Below are 19,430 nucleotides of genomic sequence, written 5' to 3'. Positions count from 1 at the left end.
GGTCCCTCTAGCAACACGTGGCCGTTCTAGACATAGGTCTGCAGGGAAGCTCAAGCAGTTGGTCAGGACACTGGAATGGGTCGATTTGGCGGGCGGGGGGACACGGCCGTGACAGTCGGTCCCTGGGAAGTTAGGATGTCGGACAGGAAGGTGGAATGCATCAGGGGGGAACTGGACACACGAGGGATGTCCAGGCCGGTCAGTGAGTGTTTTGGAACTATCGACGACACTGTCTCAGTCGTAGTGTGACTGTGTCACCCGGGAAGCAGGGCTGTTACAATGACTGTTACAATGCGCTTCCCGGCCGACAACACCCCATGGGGCAAATGGCCCCCATCAGGCGCTTGGCCCCCATGGGGCGAAAAGGGCAAATGGCCCCCATGGGGCCAACGGCCCCAAATGCCAAGGCGGCCCCCACGAGGCGTACACAGGAAAGAGGTAAATAGGACCTCTATTCTCGCACTGCTGGAGAAGCCCTCAACAGTGCGAGAAGTCGATGTCTCAAGGACAGCTTTATACAAGAATCAAGATACGTGTTCAACCCTCTGACTCTTCGTCTAACGATCCCACCCCAAAGCTCTCTGACAGACTGGGCAGCACAGGCCCAGGTTCAGAGAGCAAAGTTCCCATGGCTGTGTATTCCCTCTGTAACGAACAAGGCACCGAGGTGAAGAAAAAAAGACAGAGAAGAGGACAGGACAGGATAGCAAGTTGTTGCGGTGCGTTGCGTTGGTGTATAAGGTGCGAGTGCAAGGTATCCTCGGTAGTGTAAACTCAATTCTTCGCAACCGTGTTCTGTTGAAGCCGTCGTGCCCTGGTGGCGGTGTGGGATAGAGCCATGACACTGTATACAGTGTATTCTGTATCACGACTTGGTGGCTGAGACAGTGACGTCAATGATTTCGAAACACACTCGCACCGCCATCCTTCTGTCGTCATTTCCAGTTCTAGTTCCCTCCCCCCTGAGGTGAGCCATTCCAGTTCCTGTCCAAATTTTCTGAACTTCCTCCCCCGCGGACCGGTCCAGTAACTTGAACGCCAGACTTTACCCCACCCCAAGCTTGTCATTCCTCTTTCCTTTCACTTCCCGTGTTACGACAGCCACGATCAGATGTCGTCAGATATGCACCAACACACGCCACGAGTGACTGAATAGAGCGATATATGTGGTCGACCTGGTCCTGTACCATGGCATGTACAAGATCACCGCAGGCATCTGATTTGCTGACATAAGGACTGTTGGGTTGGCTCGGCGCACACCCGGGTTATTCAGCTCCCAAAGGCTCGGCTTTGTTGATCGCGGAAGATGCCGGTGTCACAGTACGTACATGCTACACTGGCACGGCCTGCGGCTTCCAGCGCCCTTCATCTGCCTGCATCACTACCATTTCCCGGGATAATTTTCTTTGATGAATCTCGGTAGACGGCCCTTGACAAGGCGTAGACAATACAATTAAATGCACCGGAATTGAGCTGGTGGATCACACAAAAGTTGTGGCGGATGAAGTGGCAGTGCGTAGGCTAAAGACGGCGAAAAGGAACATGCCGGGCGGTAAAACAAAGGGCTGCCGCTTTTGTGGAAATGGGGCGCCAAGATACTCTTGCAGTGGAGTGGCACTCTCTGATTCGCTGGATGGGATGCACACCTTTCAGTAACATCCTTTATCTGGCGGCATCTCAACGCCTACCCAGCAGTCGCACTGACTAATACAACAATGGTGTTTCTATGGCTGATTGCCTCAATTGAATAGTATCTGATACTGTCTGAGGAACCAACCCCCTTATGCTACTCTCACATGTTCTCGTTGTCTACTGTCCACCATCGGCTTTCCGCCCTGACTTCAACGCTTCTCTCTACCGCTTCTCTCTCCCCATCTTCCGCTGTCACAAACCCGGTCTCTCACTTGCTGACCATGCGCCTCCTTACCCGCCGCAAATCAATTCTGCCAGACCTTCTCGAAGAACTGGCGCTGATCCTGCCGCATCTTCTCCACCATCTCGCGCCGACCGTTCTTGGTTCTGTTGAAGATCGGCGAGAGACCGTGCTCGGACTTCATCTGCAGATACTCATATCCAAACACTTCGACGTTAGCTTTGGCCAACATCTCGCGCGCCTTATGCACCTCTGCCTTGGGGGGGCTATGAAATCCGACGTCCAGGAACATGGGGGGTAGTCGACTAAGATCCTCGCGTGACAGCTGCAACAGTCCTATGTACTTTCGAACAATGGCGGGAAACCAGGTGAAGTCGACCCGACGCAAGACAACATCCCAGCCTTCCTTCTGCCCGCGGCGGACAATCTGCTCACGCTGTTCGTCGAAGCGAGGAAACGACTGTGGCTCAAACCCCTCTTTCGTCTCCCAGTTCGCCTTCGGATCAAAGACTGGGTCGATGACCATGACACCGCAAGGGGCAGGCAAGCCGAGGTCTATAGCAATGTGGGTAGCCGACCACACGAACTGGCCGCTGGCGTACAGACCAACCATGGCAATGTTGTGAGGCTGGATGCGGAGGTCGTCGCCATGAGTGAGTGCATATTCGTAGGCCGCATACACGTCCGCAACCGGGCTCGAGAATGGCGACCCCTGCCCAGAACGGTGCGTTACTGACAAGAGGACGATCCCCGCGTCGTGCAATGGCTTTGGTCCGAGCTTATCGATGAGTGCGCGGTTGAGAATGTCGAGGTTGACGGTGCCGACGCTTATGGCTTCGGGAAATAGCGGGCCAGGACCACTAGAGACGTATATCAGGGCTGGCTTCGGATCCTCAGTGGCAGCTGCGCTACGAGTAGCAATTCTCCACAGAGACACTTCGGTGCCGTCCAAGGATTTGATCTTGTATTCTTCGCGTGTAAGACCGGTGGCTTCGTCCCCAAGGGCTGGCGACAAAGGAGAGGAGAACGCCATGTTATTATGAGTTGCGTAGCGTCGTTGTGATGTGTTGTGATGGAGTGTGTTGTGTGGGAGAAGAGCAAATTGTGCAGACAGACACGAAGAGGTATTTATAACACGATAGGACGAAGCCGTGAGGCCAGGCAGTGGGGTTGCGATGTCTTTGTTGACGAGGAGGTAGTAGTGCAGTGTGACTGATGATCAAAGTGAAGATCAAGCAAGGTAAAGATGTTTCTTTGATACCTCTGCCAGCTTGCACCTTGTCATCGCTGCCTTCCTTGCGGCTGAGGAACAGGGCAATAACCTGAATCTGATTGTCCATCTGAGGCAGTTCACGATTTACATGTGTGGTGGGGGAAGTCAGGGACGCTTGGCACCCCGTGATCTGTCGCGATCTCCACGCACCTCGGTAGATAGCGAGACATGGCCCGACGTGCACATACACACACACAACACACAACACGCAACACATCTACATGAGGCACCATGATTATAGCCGACATGGTCCTGCACACACTGCACAGAACCGCGTTGCCCAATCAGAGTGCTGCCAGCCATGCCTGTCCAGCTGGGGTCAGATCTGGTCAGATATGGTCGTCCTGGCTACAAGGGCCGTGACAGCTACGGATAGGTCCACGGGAAAGGTCAGGAAATTGGACAGGAAACGGGAACGGCTACTCGAAAAGGCCACAACCGGAACTGGAAATGCGAGGCATGGCGCGGTGAGTCAGTGTCTTGGAACTATCGACGCCACGGTCTCAGTCTCAGTCTCAGTTACAGCCCATCGTGTCATAATATTATGATATCGTGAACTGTCATCTTACTCACTTAACCCCCCAAATCGATTAATCATATTGCCTGCCGCCGACAACGAGGTCACTGACTGACATAATCATATCGTGTCACCCTTCGATGAACCTGCCCATCCAATCATATCCCATTCCTCAGCCCCGGCCGCAGCCCCCCTCCCCTTCGCCAACAATTTCAGCTGCTGCCCCCTGATTGATTGATGGATGTCCTTTCTCTTTCTCATCCTCCTCTTCATCCTCATCGCGGACTGTGTCGGAGTCCGACCTGTTGGTTAGCTACTGGATGGAGGATGTTTGGGTTGGAAGGAAAAAAAAGAAGAAAGACAACAAACACTGCGTTATCCTGTGTTATGCTATGCTATGCTCTGCTGTGCTGTGCTGTGCTTGATTGATTGATTGATTAATTGATTGGGTGGTTCATTGATTGAGTGATTGATGTCCTGTCCCCTCCTCATCCCCGTCCCCATGGCGGACTGAGCGAGAACGGACCTTTTGGTTGCTTCCTGGATGAATATATAGATGGGTGGATGGATGTATGGATAGGGCTCATTCTCAATCATCCACATTCATACCATCAAATATCCTCCTTTTACTCCCTCTGAACCCACTCACTGCATCTGCTCTCAAGGATGTGCAGCACAATCAAATTCATGGTCTGTAACCATTCCATCATCTTTCTGTTGTTGTTGAATGACCCCTCATCGTTCCGGTACAACTGCTGCTGTTGCTGCTGGGCCTGGAGGCGTCCCAACCTAGAGGATATGCTCAGAAGGATCTCGCGTTCGAGGCGGCGCATCACCGTCACCAATTCTTGTATCTCGCCGTATAGGAGTGTGTCACCCACTGGCAAGCGCTGAATTCGCTCAACCTGCTCGACCGCCTCCGACATCCGGCCTAAGCGTTGGATTCGCTCAATTCGCTCAATCGCCTCCGATATCCATCCCTGCCTCTGCTCCTCCCTCGTGGGCGCTGAGCTGATATCCATTGTAGCGTCAACACCTGGTGAGGAGGAGTTAGTAGTCACTCGTTGTATAATATCTTGTGGGTTGAGCGGAGCTGGCTCTTCTTGTTGGAAATCGGTCAAGGGGAGGGAAGGAGGTATGGCGTTGGCAGTCCCTTCCTGCTTGATCGGAGAAACAGCGTGAGCAGTCCCTTCCCGCTTCATTGGAAGCACAGCATCAGCAATCTCTTCCTGCTTGGTGGTGAGTGAGAGGGAGGCCAAGATGTCCACACCAGTCTTTTTCTCACCTGGTGCGAGGCACGCCGCCCGTGGCCTCTTCCTGCTTGGTGTGAGACACGGAAGTGCTTGAATCGGTTGGATCTGATCGCACGGCCTCTGGTTGATCTCATAGCAGGCGCAGCGTCAGCAGTCTCATTCCACTTGGTCGAAGGCACGGCGTCGGCGTCGGCGTCAGGAGTCTCTTCGCGGTTAGTGGGAGTCATAGCGTCGGCAGCAGTCCTCATCTTACCTGGTGTGGCATGTCAAATAGCGTTATCGTGCGGTTGGTTGGATTTGACATGATGGCAGACAGGTACAGCGTCCGTCCGCGGTGATTCCCTCTCTTCTTGTCTGCCTGCCTGGTGCGGTGGTACTGGGTGGGAGGGCAATGTGGCTGATGGACGTGTGGACAGGGAGGAGAGGAATGACAAGAGATCGAACTCTGTGGGAAGGTTTTGGGAAGAGAAAGGAAAGAAAAGGAAGAGGAATCAATCACCGGGGTAGATGGATGGGCAGTGAGTGAGTACACGGTGTGTATGTGGACTTGATGTCACTGTGTCTCAGTCTCAGCCGCAACTTGTCGTCATGATTTCAGGGGCTTCTATCTCACACACAGAATCAATCATGTCGCCGCCGACAGACACTACGCCATTGACTCACTCATCAACGCTCCGCTCCACCTTCGCACCCAGTTATTTCATGTCCATCACCCTTCGATGACTTACTTCTCCATCACATCACATTCCCAACTGACCATCCCAGCCCAACCCCCTACCAGCAACTTCAGCTGCTACTGACCCCTGATTGATTGATTGATTGATTGATAGCTGATGGGCTGCGGGTCTGTACAATCTGAAAGGTCACCACTTGGGTACGACGGCTTGGACAGGATAGGGTCGCGAGGAAAGTTAGTTTCCACCACACCACACACCAACGCACCGCATCGACTTGCAATTTGTCCTCGTTCTTCAGCTTGACACTTGTTTCTTACACAGGGAATACTTGTGATAGCCTTAAAGCTTCCTCTTCGAACCTGTGCTATCCTACTGAGACAGTGGACGTCCATGGTTCCAAGACACCCACCTGCCATGTCTCGGATTTCCAGTTCTGCCCAGGAGCCAATTCCAATTTCCTGTCCAATTTCCTGAACTTCTCCGTGAAATGTCTTCACGGTATCGTGGACGACCAGGTGGAATTCGTCCCCGCAAGGAACCATGATCTCCATATTCAGGACCGGTTCGAGCGGCTGACCATTCAGTTGGTGGACGATATCCTCCGTGAGCCGGTTCCGGCTGTTCCGGATCTTCTGGCACACTGGCGTCTTGTCCCCCTCCCGTCTCCAGGGCGCACTGCACGTTGGCGGTCGGGTCCTACGATAACGATTCTCTGACGCCATCGACACTGCCGGGTCAGTCTTTGTGCGGGCAACCGCGCCAGGCCAACGGCACCAACCCGGCGTCATTTTACATTACTCTCCAAGGTGGGGTGTAGCGGCAGGCTCACCGAGAGACCACCATATTGCAAATGCTGGCGAGCAGAGGGGCTGTCGGTAACCGTATGCTATCACTGGGGAGCACTACGGCGCCGTCATCCATGATCTCAGATATCCAGCCTAGGTAGACTAAGCTCTGGGTCCTCTTGGCCCATTGGGCTCATTTTGACATATCTAGCATGACGTCCTTAAACCGATCGTCGCCAAGATAACAGCTGTGAGCACTCAACATCTTCTGGACGTTAGAGTCCATCTCTCGGACACCCCGGCCTAGGCTTTGACATGGGCCGGGTCGAGTCGGGTTTCGGGGGTAGATAACCCGACCCGATATATTTCGGGTCGAGGTCAAGTCGGGTCGAGTCCGACCTATACCCTGGAAGGTTTGACCATAAAAATTAAACTTCGGCCCGTCCACGGGTTTTCGGGTCGAGTTAGAGAGTGAACTAGCCCGAATAAATGGGTTATCGGGCTAGGTAAGAGTCGGCCCAGACCCGACCCGGAAGCCGACTTGACTCGACCCAGGTCGGGCCGACTCGGCCCATGTCAAAGCCTACCCCGGCCAATGGACTCGAGGTCGACCGGGAGCGCTCCCACCCGCTACAGCAGGTAGATGGCGACGAGGGCCTCGAGCGGTATATGCCTGCCGAGTCCTGCCTACAGACTGCCTCCTGGGTCGCCGACATGAATTCGAGGCCGACATGGCTGGTGGAGAGGTCAAAGTCGGCAGCGGCGGCCTTGAACCTAGTTGATCGGGATGTTAGCCACCGAACAGCAGACACCCTTCACCGTCCGGGGCCCCCGGCGAAAGGCCACTCACCAGGTTTTGTCTAAAGTTGGCATGGTGTCGAGATTCTTTAGGTCGGGCTAGAAGGCAAGCTGCTCAGACCGGAAGAGATTAGCGCGCTTCTGAACCACCACGGGTCCAGAAGCCGGGCCTGGGCCTTGGCCACAAGCGTCGTGATCTCCGGCCATGAACCTAAGAGAATGCGAGCTTGTCGACCAGTATATGCAGCATCTTTGCTTGTTCCTGCCCGCTATCGGCCGCCTGTACTCGGTCCTCGGGTTCATCTCGGGTTCATCCTCGGCTTCGCCCGCGGTGAGTCGGTGGGTCACCCTCCAAACCCTCCTCAGTTGGGCCTTCTTGCTGCTCGTCGCCTACTAGGTTGGTTTTGGGGTAGGATTGAGGGCCCGGACCCGGTGGCGTTGAGAATTGAGCCTGCCCTGGCCATTCTTCCGCCTCCTGATCTCGAAGAGGCGGAGGAGACTGGAGAGGAAGATAAGGAAGCCTTGGTTGTCCGGAACCCAGGCGTGCCAGCCTAGCGACTGGAGTTCCTCATGTCTCTCGGCTGCGAAGGGATCCGCTTTACCGTCGTCACGCAAGTCGCTGGCGCCACGTTTGAGATCCGGATCTTGGACTCGGCCAGGATCTCTATCAGAGTCACATCGCCGCAGTCCTTCTCGAGAATGTTGCCGATTGCCACTCTCTCGCTTTCATGTACAAGAGCATCAGGTCCGCCCGATCACTCAGCGTGGCGGGCGGTCCAGGTATGGCTCCTGTCAGCACTCTTTTGAGACGGATTCTGGCCGGAGTAGATAGCGAGCTGAGGAAAGAAATGTTGAGCAAAGAAATCTGGGAATGGAATGCTGAGTAAGGGAAATCTGGGCAGTGTTCGTCCAGCTTTGGAGGAAGAAACAAGGGAGGTGGATTGATTGGGGGGGTGGTGGTGGAAAGGAGGCATCAGGGCCGCTAGGACGAGACGCCAGCGAAGGCTGATAGAAGGCTCCCAGCCGACACTGTTATAGAAGAGACCTCTCTCGGACGAGACTGGCATGAGTTCAAGGAACAAGGTCGTGGAGGTGGCGGGAAAGTTTGGAGGCAGCGCCGTCGCTTCGTGAACCGACATCTCCGGTTACTAGGCTGCGCTCTGGCCCACAAGTCATCTGTTCTTGGGATCTTTTGAAGTTTTGATTCGACGCCCGCCGATGGCTTAGCCTGAAACACATCCGAGCTACCCTTCACCACCCAGAAAGGATCAGACACCGCTTATCGAGGCCCGGCTGCCGCATATGGCCTCTGGGCCTTTCCATATCCTATATTGTGAGAGGGAACGGGGGCTTGGTCCCGCTCTTCCACTTATTCCTTCGCGTCATCTGGTCCTGCCTCTGACTTGAAATCACGCACCCTTTGGCGCCGGTGGTGGAAAACCATCGATGTTGTGCCAACGACACACCCAGAATTTCCCATCATAACAGAAGAGGCCCATCCAGCAAAATGGCTCTTACCGCTGGACTCGTCCTGCCAGAGAGAGCAGCGGTTCTGGATTCGTGGGAGTCGATGCACAGTCCAGGAGCGCCCTTGGGCTCCGGGCCCCCTTTCGACGCAGGACTGACAGAAAGACAAACAGTGCAATCCACAAACCCGCCTTGTTATCAATCCAGAGTCTGCTGTGCATCTGTGTGCCGTCACCACACTCCTGTGTCCCAAGAAGAGACTGCTCTGCATCCGTGTACGATCAACAAAGCCCTGGAGGCGTCTGCTCACAGGCGTCGCAGTGCCATCCACAACGTCGGCCTGTCATTGCAGCGCAGTGCTGCGTGTTACAGTGTCATCCGGAAGATCGCTCTGCCATCAAGGCAGGGCCTGTTGTGTGTCCGCTCATCAAAGCAGTGTCTGTTCTGTGTCCGTGCCATCAAAGCAGTGTCTGTTGTGTGTCGCAGTGCCATCCGCAAATTCACCGTGCCATCAAGACATGGTCTGTTGTGCATCTGTGTGCAATCGACAAAGCCTTTGTCGTGTTTGCTTCCAGGCTCGTGACCCAGACAAAGGCTGTTGTGCGTCGCAGTGCCATCAACAAAGGCGTTGTGCTGGATCATGCACGGAGGTGATTCCTGCTCCTCCGTTGTTGTATGAGCAGATGCAAATGCTCGACCGGATAGAAAAATTCCCGCACATAAAAGTCAGTCAACAAACAAAATCTGTCATCTTCCTCCATCATCCCACACCGGCGCGGTGAAGATATTGTACAACTCGCATCAACCAAAGGATGGATCCAAGGTCAAGTGACGCGCCGGAGCCTGGCGCTCCTTGGCGGGCGCTCGACTCGCTTTCCGTTTCTGGCGACAAAGCCTGCGCACCGCAGCCTTCGTCACCACAACAGTCGAATTCTCAACCACCCACTCACTCTGATCAACTGCAGGAAGTGCTAGGTCTCGCGGAAGACGTTGCGACAGACAAACTGCATCTCACACCAGATGATGAACCCATCAAATTCACGATTTCTCAAGAGTCGTGGTTGAAACTGCAAGAAGACCCCAACTTTGACTTGTGCACAGAACGGTACTGTACCCTATTATCCCCGTTGATTCTTCTTCTTCTTCTTCTGGCGGTACGCTGATCTTTTCAGGAACATATTTCGAGTCTTCTTCGACAGCTCGCGCCGACTTGTCACTATTATGCCTCCTCCGAGTCAAAGACACCAGTCCTTTATTCGTTTCCTTACGAAACTAGGGTACAAGACTATATTTGATACAACACCTACTCTCGCGTCTAAGATCTTGATCGACACTGGTATGGTTGTTCAAACAATCACAGGAGAGTACGAGTCCTCGGAAAAAGTACCCGACTTAGTTGTCAAATGGAAAAAGGATATGTACAACATCGGAGATCACACGATTGTCGAAGTGGGCAATACCCAACCCCTAAATGATCTCCGATATCTCGCCCGGTTATATTTAAACGGTGATACGCATATTCAACGTGTTATCCTCATCGATATCACCGAAACACCAAGATTTCGATCTCTAAAGTCTATCGATACCTCTCAGGAGTTTCGTAGAGACGAGAGAACAGGTGCAATTTGGTTCGGAAACGTTAAGGTAGTTGGGGAGACGAAAATTCTGTGGGAGGTGTGGGAAAGAGATACTGCTGGTGTTCCGCAGCCGACCTTCCAGGAGGTTTTCGCGTTCGGCGAGATGCCGTCAAGAAGCCTTCCTTTCTTGACAATCACCAGCGAAGGTGTTTATGGCGACGCGACGACTTGGAGGGGGGTGGATACTTCTATCACGCCACAGATGATCAAGAACTTCTGGATGGAGAATTGGGCTAATTCTAGTTATGAAGACGCTAGGCGACGGATGTTTCCGCTACTAGGTAACCAGAGATTGAAGGAAGCATGGGAAGAATTTTGCGCCAGGAACCTCGATATTATCGAACCGAGTCGAGTCGAGTCTGGTGCACTCTACTAGCAGGTGGCTATCGTGGTGGCCGTCGTGGTCGTTATGGTAGCCATAGTAGTGGCTAGAAAATGACGGAAATGAAAGTCCATGACAGCGGCCAGGAGATGACAGAAATGAAAGTCCATGGCAGTGGCCAGGAAATGAAAGTGCATAGTAGTGGCTAGAAAATGAAAATCTCTCTCTCTCGCTGTCTCTATCTCTGTCTCACACACACACACTGGTGCGTAACTTGATGTGAACTATTAGATCATACTGTGCATCGCAGTGCAGTTAACAAAGGCGTCCTGTGATATAATGGACTGTGCCGCGTAAACACCCGAAGACGCCAGCGAAGCTCTTAATTACCTGGGGACGCGCTCGGCACCAGAAACGCTACCATCGCCGCCCACAAAGTGTACAGCCAACAGGTATGTTTTGCTAACATTCACAGAGACCTATGCTCGACTAACCGCGACGAATGACTACCGAGTCCGGAGGCGCACCAAGGAACCCACTGGGTCTTACTACGCCGACTTTGACCGCGAGTCTGACCAGTATCTGCAACGCCAGCAGTTCCACCTTCTGTAACGAACGCCAGCAGGGCCTTCAAGGGCCAAGGATTGAGTGGGGGAGAGGAGCGGGTTTCAGATGGGCAAGAGGCGATTTAAGTGGCCTGTAAATCGGTCAGTTTCGTGGCTCCACAACTTGGCTCACAGAGGTTTTTTCAGAGAGGCTTTTCACAGAGGAATGGATGTTGCTAGACAAACAGATTGCGACAGTTTGATGAAGGTTTGATAAGGTTTTGGTAGAGTTGTTGATGAAGTTGTTGACGAAAACTGAGATGGCAGTGGCGCAGATGGCAATTGAGATTAGGAGTGGAATAACTATGATCCGCGAAAGTCACGTACTTTGTGTCTTCAGCAGCCAATCGATAAGCTCCGAGAAGACGGACTAATTAAATTACGCCCTTTTTGTCAGTTTTGCCGGTGATACTAGCTCAGGCTACGCTTCGCTAGATCATACACTAAGGTGACAAATTCCTCCGCATCCTGACACGCCTCCGCATCTTCACAAGTTGAAAGTCAAACAATAAACAAAAATCTTTCGTCTTCTTCCGTCATCTTTCTCTCATCGATCATCCACTAAGCCTTCAGAAGAGATTGTGTAACTGGCCTCAAAGAATGGATTCAAGCTCAAGCGACACGCTGGAGTATAGCGGTACGGCCTGTGCACTGCAGCCTTCGCCACCACAACAGTCAAATTTTCAACCACCACCAAATCAGTCGCGCCTTCAACCACCTACTCACTCTGATCAGTTGCAGGAAGTGCTGGATCTCGCAGAAGCCGTTGCGACAGACAAACTGCATCTCACACCAGATGATGAACCCATCAAATTCACGATTTCTCGAGAGTCGTGGTTGAAACTGCAAGAAGACCCCAACTTTGACTTATACACAGAACGGTACCTGATCACTCTCGTTAATTTATCTAGCGGTACGCTGATCTTTTCAGGAAATTATTTCGAGTCTTCTTCGATAGCTCGCGCTGTCTTGTTACAATTATGCCTCCTCCTAGCTTCAGACACCAGGCCTTCGTTGGATTCCTTACGGAACTCGCATACAAGGCTAAATTTGCTATGACACCTACTCTCGCGGCTAAGATCCTGATCAATTCGAATTCAGCTATTCCTGTAGATCAGTCATCGCAAAAACAACCAGACTTTCATATCGACTGGATAAAGAGTCAGGATGATAGTAGAACACATACAATTGTCGAAGTGGGCGTGTCCCAAACTCTCAAAGATCTCCGAAATCTCGTCCCACTATACATGGACGGCGACCTCAATATCCAACGCGTTATCCTTATCAAATTCACCGAAAAACCAACATTTACATGTCCGAAATCAATCCAAGACTCTCAGGTCTTTCGGATTGACGAGATAACGGGTGCAATTTGGTGCGGTAACGTCAAGATTATCGGAGAGACTGAAGTATTATGGGAGATATGGGAGCGGGATACTACTGGTATCGCAGAGATGACCTTCCAGGAAACCTTCGCGTTCGGACAGATACCATCAAGAAAACTCCCTTTCTTGATGATATCTAAAGGTATCTATGGTGACAAAACACTTCGGAGAGGAGTAGATAGTCCCATTGAACCGCAGATGATGAAGCGGTTCTGGAAAGACTATTGGCATATCGCGTGTTGGGAAGATACGGACAGACGGGTGTTACCGTTGGGTATTCTGAGAGCGAAAGGAGCTTATTTGTCGATCCAGCCGAGTCGAGTCGAGTATGGTGCACTCTACTGGCAGGTGGCTGTCGTGGTGGCCGTCGTGGTCGTTTTGGTGGCCATAGTAGTGGCTAGAAAATGACGGAAATGAAAGTCCATGGCTGTGGCCAGGAGATGACAGTCCATGGCAGTGGCTAGGAAATGACAGTCTATGGTAGTGGCCAGGAAATGAATGTGCATAGCAGTGGATAGAAAATGATACTCTCTCTCTCCCCCTCTCTCTCTGTGTGTGTCTCTGTCTCTGTGTGTGTCTCTGTCTCTGTCTCTGTCTCTGTCTCTGTCTCTATATATCTCTCATATACACACACTGGCGCGTGAATTGATGTAAACCGTTAGATCATACTTTGCATCGCAGTACGGCCAACAAAGGCGTCCTGCTACATCAACCCTGTCGTGGAATATCTTGTCAACACTTTCTTCGGCTCCGGACCAGCTTTCGTCACTCACAGGAGCGGCTATACCGAACTCGTCAAAGCCACTTGGGGTGTGCATGATCGAGAAGTTGAGGAGGATCTACAGCAGCCAGCCCTCATGCAATCATTCTCCTGGGAATACCCCAGACTCGACTTGTCCGGCTTCAAGTCCTGTCGGAGTTGTCAGTCGATGGCGCAACTGCTCTCCCAAGCCTAGGTAGTCTCCGAGACACAAATCCCGCCTTGTGCACGAGTCTCTTTGTCATCGTCGCTGCCGCTGATCGTTGCACCGAAAGCAGCTGGCACCAGTGCATTTGCGCAGGTCCCAATCTGGATCCGGGGTTCCAACGGCGTTCTACACTCATATACACAGATCTGACGATCAATTTGCACGCGCAACTTCTCAATATCCGGCATATCTTTTATTCACTCTCTACCTATAAAGTCTTTATAATTCGTCCCGCAGACGGCTCGACACGCCGGCCTTCACAGTTCGAAGCTACCGCACGGGCAAAGTGACTGCGCTGAGATCTGGTGACTTTACTTTCGCAGCCGCAAGGTCATTATTACTAGAGGCCTGTGGCAGGAAGGTTCTACCGTCCTTGTTGCGCCACTTGGGAATTTTCCACTGCGAACATCAACCCAGTGAGCTGCAAGACATGTATCATTCCTGAAGCGGCCAGAATGCCCGAGACTGCGACAATGTCACTTTGGGGAACGAGGACAAACACCGCACGGCTCATGCATCCTCCAACAACAACATGTATCCGCATGTTGGCGAGGCTGGTTGATGTTACGGGAAGACGGTCACTGCTCGTACTCCCCCGACAGTTCCTCACAGCAACGGCTCATAGGTGAGGTTTTCCCAGATTGTCCCAACCCAGTCTTTGGAGACGGCCCACTCCACTTCACGTTCGTGTTCAATTAAAATCCCAAGAAATCCTGCCAAGTTTTAGCAGCCACAGGCTTCGAGACAACGTGACCATTGGTGAAGAGATCACAGGTATCATGAACCAAGTACTCGGCTGGTGCCAAAAGCTTGGGCGCGGCGGAACCCACAAGTGCAAGACCACCTGCCACGACAATCATGATCGAGGTGGAGGAATATTGTGTTGTCTTTTCGATGGGAGCTCCTTGTTCTTGAATCTCCTTCCGCAAGCTTGGCCATTTTTCCTTCAGTCAGCTCTCCGAGCAGATTCGAAGACTCTCAAGGGTAGGAACTCGACAGGGTCTGCTGGGTCAGTCAGAGTGGGAAAGGGACATGTGCAGGCTTCGTCACTTGGCACGAAATTGGGCCCTAACTTCCCAAGCCACATGGATGGACGCAGAGCAAAGAGGCCGTGCTAGCCCCCGAGCTCTTCCCTTTCTCGACGCCCTTAGATCTCGGCCAACAAACAATGCGAGGGAAGCCTTCTTGGGAGGCCCGACGATCTGTCGATACTCGAGGTGTTTGCCGCCTCATCCTGTTTTAATCCTTGAGAAATGCCCATCGCACGCCGTCACTGGCTCGACACCTACCATCGTCCTCCATCAATTCACTTTTCGAGACGTATGACGTGACGCCGTGAATACACAAGGCACTAGTACAGTGGAATTCGTGCTCTGGGAGAACTTCTTATGCGGCTTGACTCTAACATTGCCAAAACGACTCGGAAAGCAGGGGCGAAAATGAAGAGATAGGAGAAACTCACAAGGACTCCTCTTCGGTTTCATTACGATATCCCGTGAAGAAGCACCTCCGGCAATATGCGTCCGCCATTTCCCCGTTGGGATCGTCCAGCTCTGCCCTCAATGCCCGATCCAGTGACGAAGAGAAGTCTTTCTTTACTTTTCTCTGGCAACAACACACCCGGAAATATTACGATGACCCCTCCCAAAAAGGACCACTACTCCCTCCCCTCCGTACCTCCACCGCTCTAGTTCGCCGTCGTCAGCTGGCTGCTTCTGCTGTCTGCTTCTCTTCCAGCAAAGGGCATCGGTGTGGGTGTGACTGCGAACGAGAGGAACCGGACGAAAAACACGTTAATCTGCGCCTTGCGGCAGCTTCGAGCCCGGTTTCAGTAGCGACGATGACGCTCAACCCATATTCGACTCCGGATCTCACTATCGATGGCCATTTATTTCCTCCACGAACTCCGGCGGGTGGTATACACCACAACAAGCCCACAACCGACGTCAGGTGGAATTTGCACAATTCGGCCGGGACGAGCGGAAGGACGATACCCTGTAGCCTAGCAGCCAGGCCAATACCAAAGAAATAGGATGGACCTGTCGCACAGAGAGCGTGAAAGGTGCGGTAGACCTCAGTTTGCCCTCCCCTCCCAGGTAAACTTGGAGTTTCTTACCATCGCATCTCTGACGCGCGAATACCACGGTCCGCCCTCGCCGTCGCACGTTAGACATCATCCCTACGCTCAAGCAGTCCCACCTCGACGTGGTTACGACTGCGTGATTCGAGGCCAGCGGATGATCTACCTGTGCTCTCTCTGAACACAGAAGTTGACAGCGAGACAAAGTCACATGCGGTGATACCACGATGGCGGGAGTCTATCGAAGAAAGCCCGGCTCAAGCCGGTGGGATTAAAAAAGGCTCTTGATCTAGAGGCCCTCTAAACACAGCCTGTCCATCCATCGAGTCTCCGTTGACATGCATTCGTTGTTGTTTGTTTTTGCAACTCATGATGTGCAGAGAACAAAGTTATCATCATCCAGAGATTGAGGAGATGGAAAAGAGAAAGTCCCCCGTTCCGGCGTGATGGCGGCTGCGGCGTGGTCCGTCCAACTCGATCGACTTCACAAGAAGATTGCCCTGTCTGTAAAATGTTCCAATTACTACCGCCCGATAGCCAGGACAGGATAGGAGATATCTCAGACCCCTGAGATTCAGTGCCTCCTCGCTCGTCTATAGAGACGCTGTCTCGGCCTTCTGCTGTGGTACGCAAGCATATCCGGACTTGGAGGTCGAGACCAACCAGGAGCTCGGGAAGGGCAGCCAGTCGCAGAACAGGTGCTAGACGACGGACGTAATGAACTCGCCATGCAACGTGTTAGCGCGAGCGCTTGGTGAGTATCTCGGTAAACAAACACCCCCAACGCTCTGTTGATTACACACAGTTACTTAGCAGTGTCCGCCTCGACGACAGGGGGTTTTTGTGGATTACACTGTCTGTCTGTCTGCCTATCAGTCTGCCTGGTTAGCTGTCACATCAATGCGAGCGCCAGAGAGAGAGAGAGAGAGATTCTTATTTCCTGGCCACTGGGCTACCACGACGGCCGCCTGCCTACGGAGTGAACCAGATCCGACTCGACTCGGCTCGATGATATCGAGGTTCCTGGCGCAAGCATCCTCCAGTGCTTCCTCCAGTCTCTGCTCGCCTGGAAGCGGCAACATCCGCTCAGACGCATCAAACCAACCCGCGCTAGCCCAATTGCTCCTCCAAAATTACTGGATCACCGGCGGCCCGCAGACTGCATGTACAATGACAATGACCGATCCAGTGGCTGGATGGGACGACCCGGAAAATCCACTGCATTTTGCGAAGAACTCGAGAGCCGCGGAGGGGCGTCAAGGGCGAAAGGGATACCGAGGACGGAGGAAGCTTTTTCTGGGACTTCCAGGGGGTTCCCGAACCTTGCGAGTGGAAAGGGGTGTCTCAGGACAGGTATGGCCGGGGAAATGCGGACAGGCAACCACTGACTTTATCGAAACCCGCTTGGCAAGCTTTCCAGGGCGAGGAGGCACTTGGTCGCCCGTGCGGCGTGCTCCTAGTAGCACTCCAGAAGCAGCACTTCAGATCCTTCTGCGACAGTTCTGGCGGCAGGAGATGAGCCGTCAAAGTACCCAATGCTCATGACGAATGAGAGTCGCTGCCACTGGCCAAGGAAGCGGGAGTTTGGCGTCATGGTGTTCAGCAATACCTGAGCGCCTCGGCCATCTGCGTGGGATCGCCATGAGAATTCGCAGTGCACCGCCGGACTCTTGACGGCGTCTATGGCCATCGTGGTCAGCAGAGATCAGCGTAAGGGTAAAATGGAACACGAGGCTTACTTTCGCGGTCGTGCATAGGCCTAGATATCCAGCTGACAGTGAGTCGGCCTAACGCATTCCTAGTCAAAGATTATTGTCAGCTTGCAGCTCGCGTCGCTTTGGGCTTCCTGCTTCAAGTCAGATGTTCCTGTTCGATTGACACGCAGTCTCATGTCCATGCAAGGCGTGCTCACAGATGCAGTGGAGGTGGAGACTTCCTTGAACTTGATATGGGGATGAGATCGTCACCTGCCTCCCTGGTCCAGCCAGTCCTTCTACTTCACAGCAGTGAGTTCTGCTGACAAGGAGAGTGTGCAGTCCCAATTCTATCCACAGGAAAACAGCCGTTGAAGGTTCACAAGCCGCTGGTCGGTCGCGATTGAACGTGCCTCCGACTGTCCTAACTGCAGCAGACAGACCAGAGGGTACTTTCAGACAAGCCATTGTGGGGCAGGCTAATCAACACAGTCTGATGATGCGAGCTGCCGGCATCTCATATTCTCCCTGCTTTGACGACCGTACAGAGGTTTCTGTGGCAGCAAATTGTGTCCGGTGTATGGTGCCGTGCCGTTGTCCTCTTGGGCGAAGAGAAGCAGGCGTCAACAGACTGATCATCTGCACTGGTTGTGGCACATGTAAGCCACTGTGAATACCTCACAGTGTCTCGCTTCCGCTAATCTTTCCTCTAGAGGGCCCATTCAACGCCATTGCCTTGCGCCCTCTAATTACTGCACGACACTGTCACCTGGCAGAGAAACGAGCAGAGCTACTCCTGGTACCAGAGTCTGATTCGTGCTCACTTTTTGAGGAGGACCGATGCTGCTGTTGAGCGTCGTCGCAATTTGGAACCCTATTGAAGCTATCACAGGAGTGTTTCTGTCCTGGTCAGCACGGCATATCAACCCAGGAGACATCCGTCTCCCTCCTAAGCCAACGTGAGCAGCTTGGGTACAATACTCCCTATGTCAGAACTCAATCCTCGCAACCCTTGCTGCTGATAGCTCGCCCAATCGAATGCGGGAGCGAAAAGGCCAGCCAGACGCCATCAGGGTCACCACTCCCAGTGGTACGATGACCCAATCCCTCCCTGGCAGAGGACGCGGACAGTTCCAGCCTGCGTCGGCGTAGAACGGCTGGAGCCTGACACTATTGAAAGTGACATTCACCTGCGCCTGTCAAGGTAGCCGATTACCGCTGACACCTGGACTCTGTCACTAAAGTACCTTGAGTCAATGCAGTCAGATTAGCTTTCTTTTTTCGCGCTCTCACAACAGGTTGCCTCAGTCGCGCAGCCTTCAACCCACCCTGCCACTACGGTATTTGGCTGCTGATGATGTGAAGGCGGTCAAGGGAGAGAAAGCGTGCTGCGAGCACATTCTGGCCGCCTCGACTCCCCTTTTTCTTCGCCTGCCGTGACTGAGTGACGAGGGTTCATTCACTACTTCTATTCCCCAGAGTCGCGAGCCTGTTAACGTGCGAGAAGGCGATCTTTCATCAGTCGGGCAATGAATCAGTCAAGGCTGTATCCTCCCGATCAGATCACTTACTGCGCGATGTATGATGTCTTTGCCCAGAGACAGAGATCCTCTTCCCACGCCAACCGTGAAAACCATATTCAAACACACCAATTCCCCCCTTTGCCTACATACCTGGGTCTCATGGGTTGCCCTGTCTGGCCTGGCGGTCGGGCTGGCCCGGACCTTCTTCATCTTCTACACAGTCTTCTTCTTCATCTGCTCACTCGGACCTTCTATCTACACACAGAGAGAGCGTGCTCGCGAGATACGGTTTGCGAAAAGGGGTGTCGCTGGCATCAATTTCTGAAATCACGCACCCACATCAACCTACCTAGGCGTTTTCGGAATGATCGTTCTTGGGAGGAACTGGATCCCCCGTGTCAGTATTGACATGTCACCCACAGGAGAATACACGATTATCTGTCTGGCCCAGTGGATACGAGGAACGGAAGGGGAGGGATGGGCTGCTTCATGCAGGATTGTCAGAAAGCCGAACGTGACTTCTAACAACAACAAGAACAACATGAGCATCATCATTATCATCACGTCGCCGTT

The 19,430-nt window shown here is 52.9% G+C and overlaps 6 protein-coding genes across 6 annotated transcripts; 2 read left to right on the top strand and 4 right to left on the bottom strand.

Moving 5' to 3' along the window:
- Window positions 1–1,937: 1,937 nt before the first annotated feature.
- On the bottom strand, window positions 1,938–2,906 carry AYL99_11968 (hypothetical protein; the record flags this gene model as incomplete). Its single annotated transcript, XM_018843472.1, has 1 exon — window positions 1,938–2,906. One exon carries the CDS (start codon window positions 2,904–2,906, stop codon window positions 1,938–1,940), a length of 969 nt encoding a protein of 322 aa, XP_018687212.1.
- Window positions 2,907–4,289: 1,383 nt separating this feature from the next.
- Window positions 4,290–5,220, bottom strand: AYL99_11967 (hypothetical protein; the record flags this gene model as incomplete). Its single annotated transcript, XM_018843471.1, has 3 exons — window positions 4,290–4,892; window positions 4,949–5,119; window positions 5,170–5,220. 3 exons carry the CDS (start codon window positions 5,218–5,220, stop codon window positions 4,290–4,292), a joined length of 825 nt encoding a protein of 274 aa, XP_018687211.1.
- Window positions 5,221–6,872: 1,652 nt separating this feature from the next.
- On the bottom strand, window positions 6,873–7,251 carry AYL99_11966 (hypothetical protein; the record flags this gene model as incomplete). The annotated part of the gene is made up of 2 exons (XM_018843470.1): window positions 6,873–7,152; window positions 7,229–7,251. 2 exons carry the CDS (start codon window positions 7,249–7,251, stop codon window positions 6,873–6,875), a joined length of 303 nt encoding a protein of 100 aa, XP_018687210.1.
- Window positions 7,252–9,455: 2,204 nt separating this feature from the next.
- Window positions 9,456–11,214, top strand: AYL99_11965 (hypothetical protein; the record flags this gene model as incomplete). The annotated part of the gene is made up of 3 exons (XM_018843469.1): window positions 9,456–9,748; window positions 9,816–10,561; window positions 11,078–11,214. The coding sequence occupies 3 exons, from the start codon at window positions 9,456–9,458 to the stop codon at window positions 11,212–11,214; spliced, it is 1,176 nt and encodes a 391-aa protein (XP_018687209.1).
- Window positions 11,215–11,807: 593 nt separating this feature from the next.
- Window positions 11,808–13,000, top strand: AYL99_11964 (hypothetical protein; the record flags this gene model as incomplete). Its single annotated transcript, XM_018843468.1, has 2 exons — window positions 11,808–12,088; window positions 12,139–13,000. The coding sequence occupies 2 exons, from the start codon at window positions 11,808–11,810 to the stop codon at window positions 12,998–13,000; spliced, it is 1,143 nt and encodes a 380-aa protein (XP_018687208.1).
- A 4,096-nt stretch (window positions 13,001–17,096) lies between these two features.
- AYL99_11963 (hypothetical protein) lies at window positions 17,097–17,395 on the bottom strand (the record flags this gene model as incomplete). The annotated part of the gene is made up of 2 exons (XM_018843467.1): window positions 17,097–17,320; window positions 17,380–17,395. 2 exons carry the CDS (start codon window positions 17,393–17,395, stop codon window positions 17,097–17,099), a joined length of 240 nt encoding a protein of 79 aa, XP_018687207.1.
- Between the last annotated feature and the right edge of the window lie 2,035 nt (window positions 17,396–19,430).

The sequence above is a fragment of the Fonsecaea erecta genome (assembly GCF_001651985.1).
Source record: "Fonsecaea erecta strain CBS 125763 chromosome Unknown Scaff19, whole genome shotgun sequence".
NCBI lineage: Eukaryota > Fungi > Ascomycota > Eurotiomycetes > Chaetothyriales > Herpotrichiellaceae > Fonsecaea > Fonsecaea erecta.
Note: the sequence above shows the minus strand (reverse complement) of the source record. Positions and strands in the feature narration are given on the sequence as shown.